The sequence below is a fragment of the Lepisosteus oculatus genome, chromosome 5, assembly GCF_040954835.1.
Source record: "Lepisosteus oculatus isolate fLepOcu1 chromosome 5, fLepOcu1.hap2, whole genome shotgun sequence".
Taxonomy (NCBI): domain Eukaryota; kingdom Metazoa; phylum Chordata; class Actinopteri; order Semionotiformes; family Lepisosteidae; genus Lepisosteus; species Lepisosteus oculatus.
The window spans coordinates 492,943-501,395 of record NC_090700.1 but is presented as its reverse complement, the minus strand read 5'-3'; the positions used below and the strand labels follow the sequence as shown (position 1 = coordinate 501,395).

The following is an 8,453-nucleotide window of genomic DNA, read 5'->3' as shown; positions in this document are numbered from 1 at the left end:
CCTCTTCCCTTAGACTTTAATGGAAATGATCATCATGAGATATTAATATGATATTAACATTAGTGAAAATAATGTAAAAATGTTCATGTAATGCAAATCCAGACATGCAAATAAGCAGTTCCTTTAACATTTATTTATTTTTCCTGAAAAAGACAGTAGTAACAAGAACAGTAATTTAGGTGAATCGATTTCTCATTTCTGCACATAACGTATTAACCTTTTAGATATAAAGTGGATTGGAATCCTGTATAAATCAAAGCAATTATTCTGTTCAGACTGAAATACATTTATTTCCTATTCAGTTTCTTTGGAAGTACTTGTAGGACTACACTTTCACCAATAGATGGTAGTAAAGCTAAATAATACTGTACATTAGTACACGACAGCTCTGCCTTTGAGACCAGGATTCTCCTGAGCAGCTTCAATGTTCTGTCATATTTTTAAATCTCCTTTGAGGTGAGATTAGGAACAAACCCCAACGACTCAGGGGAAAGAGCTCTGTCAGCGAATGTAAACCTGCCCAATAGTCCAATGCAATAATGGACACACATTTTGAATTAATGTTGTCATTCTTTCAAATTGCTTGCAATTACATCCAAACCTCATACAGACAAACACATTAAACTGTTTTAAAACAACTCTGAACGGTATAGTACAAGTATGAAGAAATTGAGCTCTATAAAGACAGAACTCGTTTCACATAGTATAGAGAGTGTGGACTCAACACTATCATTAATGCAGAAATAGTCCTGAAACATCTGTCGCATTAGTATATTCCCTGTATTTTTAAAAGACTATAATAAAAAAAAAACCTTAATTGCAATTGTTTTTTCATTTGTCTGGGTTAGGGTTAGAGATAGGGTTGGCTCTAAACCGTTTTGAAATGCATGGAGAGAGGTGCAGTCCTACAGGGGGCAAACGTGTGTCAAAGGGTCCAGCTGTTCAGAGATGCTTCCAGCACTAGGACCCATGAATTTCTGCTGGCAGGATTAACCTTGATCTTTCAACAGAGAGACCTGTTAAAAAAAAATTCGAGACACCGACAAACCTAGCAGGTTGAGTAGCTGCCTGCTCAGCACTGTGATCACAGCAGCCCAGCGTTTCCAGCTGGACGCCAGGAATCCTAGCCTCTGCTCCACCAGGGGCTGGGAGCCGACGGGCTGCTGAAGACCGAGCTCTATCCCAGAGACACCTGAAATGCACAGGAGCTCATCTGGAGGAGGAGGGAGAGAGAAAATCTTGCTCAGTTGAGGAAGAAGAAAAAATAAATTTTATTTATTTTGGAATTTAAACACAACAGAAAATACGAATATTGCTAGGGACAGCCAGAAGGTATGAACAATCGCTTCTCATGTTTTATGTTCGAATGTAACATGATCGTATGCTGGAGAAAATGTTGTCTTAATTTAACACCTAGCATTTTTGCTCTACAATATGTTGATAAATAGTCACATTCTTCACGCTGAGAAAGGCTTTTTGGAGCTCTAAAGCGTGGGGAGCTTTTCCGTGTGGAAACGCTGTCGGTAACCATGTTAACCTTGAGCTCCTCCTGTTCCTCCGAACAGCAGGGCCAGATCCTACAGCTCCACTTCCTGCGCTGCTGCTGCTGCTACTGCAGACGGTCAGAGAGCTGCCGTTTCTTTTGTGAAGGCCACCGACAGTTCTTGACACAGATTTAAAAAAAAAAACGTGTTAAAAAGATGTTTCTAGTGCTGTTGAATGAATGTTATGTGAAACGATCACATATATGTAATTTACATATATGTTCAGAGTTTAGCATGTAAAGGGCTCAGGCCTCTCTTTTTCAAAGATAATTTACAGTTGGAAATAAAGCATCTGTGTTTTGGAAAGACCTGCCACCTGACTTTGTAGTCTGATTTTGTGTACTACCACTGAAAAACAAACCTGAACCTGATTAGTGCCTGATTTGTGGTTTGCACGGTGTTAGACCGGGAAGTGGTGACTGGTCCTCTACACGAGCTTAAGACTGTGTCTTCAGAGTGAAAACTGCTCAGCTCACGGCTCCAGAGCTCGTCACTGAGTGGACAGAGGGGACGTGACCCCGCCCTTCTCCCACCAGTGGGAACCCATTCAACAGATTGCCCCCCACCCCCAGGAAATCCTGACAGCTGCATGTTTACACAGCTGGCTGAACAGGGGCAAACACTCAGCTTTGCTGAACACCCCAGCAGCCTCTGCGTGAGAAGTGAGGCTGAGACCCTCGGGCTCAGGCTCCCCAGCCTGACCTCATCTCCACTCCCATCATAGCCTGCTCTCAAATGTGCAGAAGTCTTCAGTGTCTATTTCATCCGTGAGACATTTGTTTTAGGCTTCCCTGTGTTTTGAGATGGAAAAATTAGGCACAGTTTTTTTTTCTTTTTTCCTGAAGAGGAAATGGCAGGCAGTGAGGCAAGTTTGGCATCAGCAGTGTGTCCCTTCTCGATTAAACCAGTGTGTAGCTTCTCAGCCTGGAGGTTTTGATGGGAACATCTTTTCAGGCTCCGCTCTTGGTTTACACAAGCTACCAGACTGTCAGGGGGTGGTGTGTACTCACACTGGACTTCCCTTTCAATTTCACCATGAAGAACATATATTCAAGCTGTGGAATTTGTTTGTGGATCATTCATTTTACCTGGGTGGGATGCTGTTGTGGTTCTTTCTGTGAGTTTTGTTCTGGCCAGAATGCCAGTCGAAATGCTGTATTGTGTGGTACATGAGTTAAATGTGAAATAACTGCATTACTGGAGCAGAATATTGTGCCCCACAGCAGCACAGACAGTTGGCTATTCTATGTGTGTCCTGTCACTGTCATTGTATGTGTCCTGAGACTGTAACTGGGTGTTCATTTTACTATGAGGCACTACAACAATGATCAAAATGAGACACAACTTTTCAGTTGTTGGCGCTTCCTGTGAAATTACCTATAATGACTAGAAACCTTGTAAGCTCCTTCTTAAACAACTGTGTTGCTGTGTGCCAAGCATCAAGTGTGATCTTCTGGATTCTAGACCTGCAAAAGCCTCTAATGGGGAAAAACATCAAAGACCGATACGTAACACAAACATATTTTTAAATATATTTTATTGAAAAAAATATGAAAACAAAACTTAAGGTTTAACAGTCACACATTATCACATCATTCCAAAGAAGGGAGTGTGCCAGAAGCACCAGGGAGGTGTCCTGAGACAGCACAGGAGCACAGGAAGAGAACAGTCCAGTCAAACGGCTGCCACAGCTACTGCCTCGTGTTTGCAGGCTGGCTGGAGCACAAGACCAGGGATGTCAGTGCAGGTGGAAGAAGCGTACTCTCCATGAACAAAATCCAACTATAAAAGATTGTTTTTCCGCAGAGTCAATTATAGCACCAAATACTCCAGAGACCTCACAATATACTTGTGCAAAATAAATCCTGAACTCTTGTCCCTGTTCACTTTAAATGTTAAAGATATTGAAACACCCGAATACTTCACCAACACAGCACAAGAGGAGCCGAGGGGAATGTCATGGAAAGGTGGCCAAACCTTTCAAGAACCCCTGAGAGGAATGTTGTTCTGGAGGCAATTACCTGAAACAACCACGCTTAATATAAGCTGACTGGCCTCATCTGTGATCTACAATAAATATTCAAAAAATAATTAACCACAGGTCTCCTGTGACTTGATTGCCTGATCTCATTGGTAGAGTTAGGTGGCAATGTATGTTTTTTGGTCTGCAATAGGAATGCTTTTCAAAACACAATTGTTCAAAATATTCCAGAATAAAGCAAACATTTCTGGTGGCCAGCTCTGGGGAAGACAGTTGTTAAGTCAAAAATCTCTTCAGAGCGGCTCCTAGACATGTTTGCTTTTTCTGAAAAGTGTAAGGACTGGATGTACCACAGGTTTTGGTTTTCTAATGGAATGTGATCATGAGGTGACTGACATTTTGCTTCTCATAGTCATACTTCAATCTCACACACAAACTACAGCCAGACAAAACTATAACTCATCTCGCATTTTATCTCCTTTGGGCCTTACAAGCCTGCCGATGTAGAGGATGGAGTTGGTTTTATTGTCTTTAATGACGAAGATGAATGGATGGTCTGCGTAGAATAGTTTGGGGTTCCTCAGCTTCTCGCTCCCGTAAATGTTGGTGTCGAAGGGGTTGCCTTCAGTGTCCAGCTCCATTGCGGAGGCATGGAAGACATTGGACAGGTACAAGTCCTTCTTTCCAGAGATGTTGGAGAGGTCGGCCTTGGCTTTGTCCACAGCCTCTGTCAGGCCCAGCTCCCCAAGATGTTTCTGCAAGAAACAATGGTTTTGTTCATTAGAATATAATTTTGTAAATACAGCTCTCACAGAAAAACAATTCTCACATAGTTATCATGTGTTCTTTTTTCTTTTTGTGTTCTTGAGACGTGACCTTGATATTCATGCCTCAGTGATTCCAATGTTGTATTGAAGTCATCCTGTATCCTATTACTGCTGTGTCAATGTAGTAAAGCTCAGTCAGGTACCTGGAGGTTGTGACTGACTTCCATGCAGACTTTGGGCAGGGAAACGGCTACAGCTCTTTCCTCCATCTTGCTGATCCAGGTGTCCAACTGCTTGCGGGTCAACAGCTTCTCCAGTCTTTCCAATGGCTCCACATGGTAGGGCATGATGATGATCATGCTGGACATCTTGTGAGCCAAAGGCATGCTCAGCACGTACAGCCTCTTCTCAGAATCTTCATGGAACATGTAGAGTCCTGAAAGGGAAGCAAATACAATCCATTCAAAATGAACCTCACCTTTGCTCTGTTTTCAGCCATTCTCTTAGTGAACATGGTCTTCAAAAATCAATCAGCCTCTGAAGTCTATCAAACTCACCTGTGCGGTGCATCATGGGAACGGAAACAGTGTAAGAGCGTGACACCAGGAATCCACGGTTGTCCACCATCTTGTGGTGGAATTTCTCATCCCAGTGGGCTGTAACGGAAGACAAAGGAACGGGTATTAAGCCACATAGTAAAGCAGGGACTAGCTCAAATTCAGAAATAGTGTTTGCTTCTCAGCTCCCTCTTACCTGCCAACATATAAATGGATGGTGTTTAGAGGCTGACTATTCGATATAACACTGAACATGCCAACTGTGAAGCTTTATGAGTCATGAGTAATTAGTTAAGAGTCCCCATTTCACCTCATAGAGTTGAAAACCCCAAATTATAATTCTACTCACGCTTGAAGAACATGGCGTTGACGATCATAGCTCCATCAGTCTTCTCCACATCCTTGGTGACCTCGGGCAGCTTCCCGTCCGTGGTCTGGGCCGCCCACTCGTTGATGGACTTCACAGCGCTCCGCTTGTCCCGGAAGTTGATCTTGGAGTGCTCGTAGTTGTAGTGCTTCTTGCTGCTCTTGACAAACTCGTCCGCGAAGTTGACGGAGCTGGGCCCGTAGAGGCGGCTGCCGATCTTCCAGGTGACGTTTCGAGCGGTGGAGTTGCTGACCTCAGTGAGGAGCTCCGACAGGCCCGTGTGGAGCTGGTCGTCCTTCACTTTGTCGGCGCTGAGGACTGTCTTGGCCTGCGATGCCGTGGAGGATTTGCCCCCCAGGTGGACCAGACCCAGAGAGGAGGCTACCACTACTGGGGAGAAGAGGATGTTCTCCGCGTTCTTATCTTTGGCCATGTTGTGATAGAGGTTGAAGGCCAGACTAGCGCTGGTGTCTGCTAACATGCTGGCATGGCTGCTGAGCTTCTTCTCCTCCGCTGTGGCCAGAGCAGCCAGGAGGCTCAGAGCTACGAGCTTGGTCACCCACATGCTTTCTGTGATTGAAGGCAGCTGTGCAATCCTGGAAAACAATCAAAATAAACAAACAACGTCTTTATTATGTATTTATTCTCTTACTATTAGTGATGTTAATTCTTAAATGTCCTATTGTCCTGTGTAGCCTTTCCTGTATGTTGTCTGCAGGGCTCCCACACACAGAATTCCCCTGGCTTTACTGATTATGATCAGCTTCTTTAAATTAGATGTATTAAGAAAAAAGAAAGGCTTTCTGCCATGAGAGATACTGGCAGGACTAACTTCATTCTTGGAAGATTTTCAACAAGATATGAGATAACACCTCACAGTCATAAGAGGCATATCTTGGCACCCTGTAGCTGTGAGGCAGATGCCTAGATTCATTACTACAAAATGGCACCTATGATGTATTACTGTTTGAAAGCAATGGAATAAAACAAAATTAGGAGAAGTACAAAGTTAATGCAAGATATAAGAATTTTTTACTTTCGGATACAAAACCTCCATTGCCTTTGTACATGTATTTTCCCTGTTCTTAAAGATACCCCTGCTGTTTGACTCTGATCTCTGACTCTGAGATGAAATTGATTACAATGTCAAAAGGAAGATAAACTGAGATCAGCAAGAGCTCAGACCAGGGTGTTGTTGAAAAGAGGCTCTGTGCTTTAATCAACAGTACAGTTAGTGCCTGAGGCAAACTTTCTGCACCCTTTGTTATGCACAGTCTGCATACCAGCCATCTAAACAAAGGGAACAGAATACCTAGCCTGAGGCACTTCCGAGTCACGCTTTTTCACAGACCACGTTCAGTCTCTTTCCTTTTCCTCCGACACTTTAAATTTCTGAGACCAAAAAAAAGCAGCAAATTGCTTAGCTAGTCAGTTTACAGATTCTGTTTCCATGTTTGTTTAACCTTTACATCATGGGATACCTTGAAATGTTTTCATATTGTAGCCAACGTTTGCCCTTTTCATTCTGAAAGACAAGAGTTGTATACAGTAATCTTCATACAGCAAAGGGGGAAATGCTAACTGAGAAACTGACTTACAGTAAACATTACTTGGTTTTTTTTTTTATTTTTCACCCAAAATAAGAGGGAAAAGTATTTTTAATGTTTAGTATTACCTCACTGAGCCAATATCCCTATACATGTATGCACAAAATATTCTTATTGGCAGAAAAGGACCTCAGTTATGAACCTCTCCAATCAGTAGTGCCAGAGTGGAAAGTCAGATGCCTATTTCTAGAAGGAGATCTTGTTACACTGACAAGCCCCCACCCCTTTACAGAGATGATAGCCGCCATCTCCTTACAGAAATTATAAGTGTTACATTCAGCAAATGGGACAGTAATATAGAGTGGATCTGAAATGTACCATTTTCAAAAATGAGAAATAAACACTGTGAAAACGTTTACTCGGAACCAAAGTCCCACAAGTTAGGCAACACGTTGCAGCAACATATTGGAGAAAAGATGCTGTAGATGGGTGTTTCCTTTAACTGTCTTTACAGCAGAACTCGGAACAAATTTAGATTTTCTGCAGCACAAATATATTCCATGTAAAGACTACAAGTTTGGTTTCAATATTAGCTTCAGGACTTGAATATTGGAAATGCTTGAAAGAATCGGTATAGGCATCATCATTTTGAGAAGAAAACAGATTTACTATATTGACATATTTACATCGAAATACCAAAGACTGGGTTAGACTGTCTAGCAAACCCTTATCTTATCTCAAATCTAATACCTCACTAATCCAATCACAGTTTTTTTTCCCAAATACTCGGTGCTCTAAGGAAAATCATTGCTATTTTTAGATTTCTACAAAGTGATTGAAGGAAGATCCTGTCCTCTTTAGCAGCAGAGATCCTTGCACAACCGCCAGCTGATCTTCCCAGCCTGGCGAGCTCCTACCTGCTGTCCTGCAGCTCTTCACAGGTCTCTCCCCTTCTTCCCGAGCGTCCTGTCCTGTTGGCTTCCAAAGATGGACCCTGCTCCAGGCCTATATACTCCACAAAAGAAATTTCTGGAACTGGGGAAAGGAATATTTAAATGAGGAACTCTGAACTTCTCACAAAGCAGGGATAAGACCTCCCACAGGATCCAGTTGCTACAGCTGAGCAAACGGTCCCCCCGCAGGGTCCTAATGCCTAAGACAGCAAGGAAATGATCTTCTACTGAAGGAAACTGTCAGTAAAAACACACAGAAGTCTTTTGAAACATTCATAGGATTTATTCATTCTGAACTACTGATATCCAAACATGAATCAGTATGTTCTAACATTTAGATTCATACAGAGTTCTAAATAACATACAATAGTGTGGTGCACATGGATCATTTTTAAACATTTTCTTCTATTGTACACATCTACTGTATGTTGACTCAGTGAGATTTTTCTATTATTAATTTTAACTAAGAAAGTGGAAATGTTGTAAATGACTAAGAATTAAGGGATGTCAGAAACTCTTTCTTTCTATGATGTAACAATACGGCACAGTGGCTTGATGGTTAGCGTTCAGTTCTCGAGTTCAATAGAGCATGCATACTTTCCCTCTGCTCCCAGTTTCATCCCCTTACCCATATCATGCTGGCTGAGCTCATCAGTGTCTTGAAATTCTGCAATAGACCTGTGTCCCATCCAGGGTGTAGCCCCATATAGGGCCCTATTCCTCTGGGATGGGCCTGG

The 8,453-nt window shown here is 42.5% G+C and overlaps 1 protein-coding gene and 1 long non-coding RNA gene across 3 annotated transcripts; one reads left to right on the top strand and one right to left on the bottom strand.

Annotated features, from left to right (window-relative positions):
* Positions 1 to 974: 974 nt before the first annotated feature.
* On the top strand, positions 975 to 1,852 carry LOC107076740 (uncharacterized). Its single transcript, XR_001477908.2, has 2 exons — positions 975 to 1,332; positions 1,566 to 1,852. It is a non-coding gene; the product is annotated as an uncharacterized lncRNA (long non-coding RNA).
* Positions 1,853 to 3,064: 1,212 nt separating this feature from the next.
* Positions 3,065 to 7,788, bottom strand: serpinh1b (serpin peptidase inhibitor, clade H (heat shock protein 47), member 1b). 2 transcript variants are annotated; one of them, XM_015341776.2, is made up of 6 exons: positions 7,681 to 7,786; positions 6,698 to 6,741; positions 5,199 to 5,812; positions 4,850 to 4,948; positions 4,496 to 4,728; positions 3,065 to 4,280 (listed from the first exon to the last, which is right to left on the bottom strand). In XM_015341776.2, exons 3-6 carry the CDS (start codon positions 5,779 to 5,781, stop codon positions 3,978 to 3,980), a joined length of 1,218 nt encoding a protein of 405 aa, XP_015197262.1. In that variant the 5' UTR covers positions 5,782 to 5,812; positions 6,698 to 6,741; positions 7,681 to 7,786; the 3' UTR covers positions 3,065 to 3,977. The 2 variants fall into 2 exon arrangements, with proteins under 2 accessions (XP_015197262.1, XP_006627785.1); XM_006627722.3 differs by lacking the exon at positions 6,698 to 6,741 and having other exon boundaries at positions 7,681 to 7,788.
* Between the last annotated feature and the right edge of the window lie 665 nt (positions 7,789 to 8,453).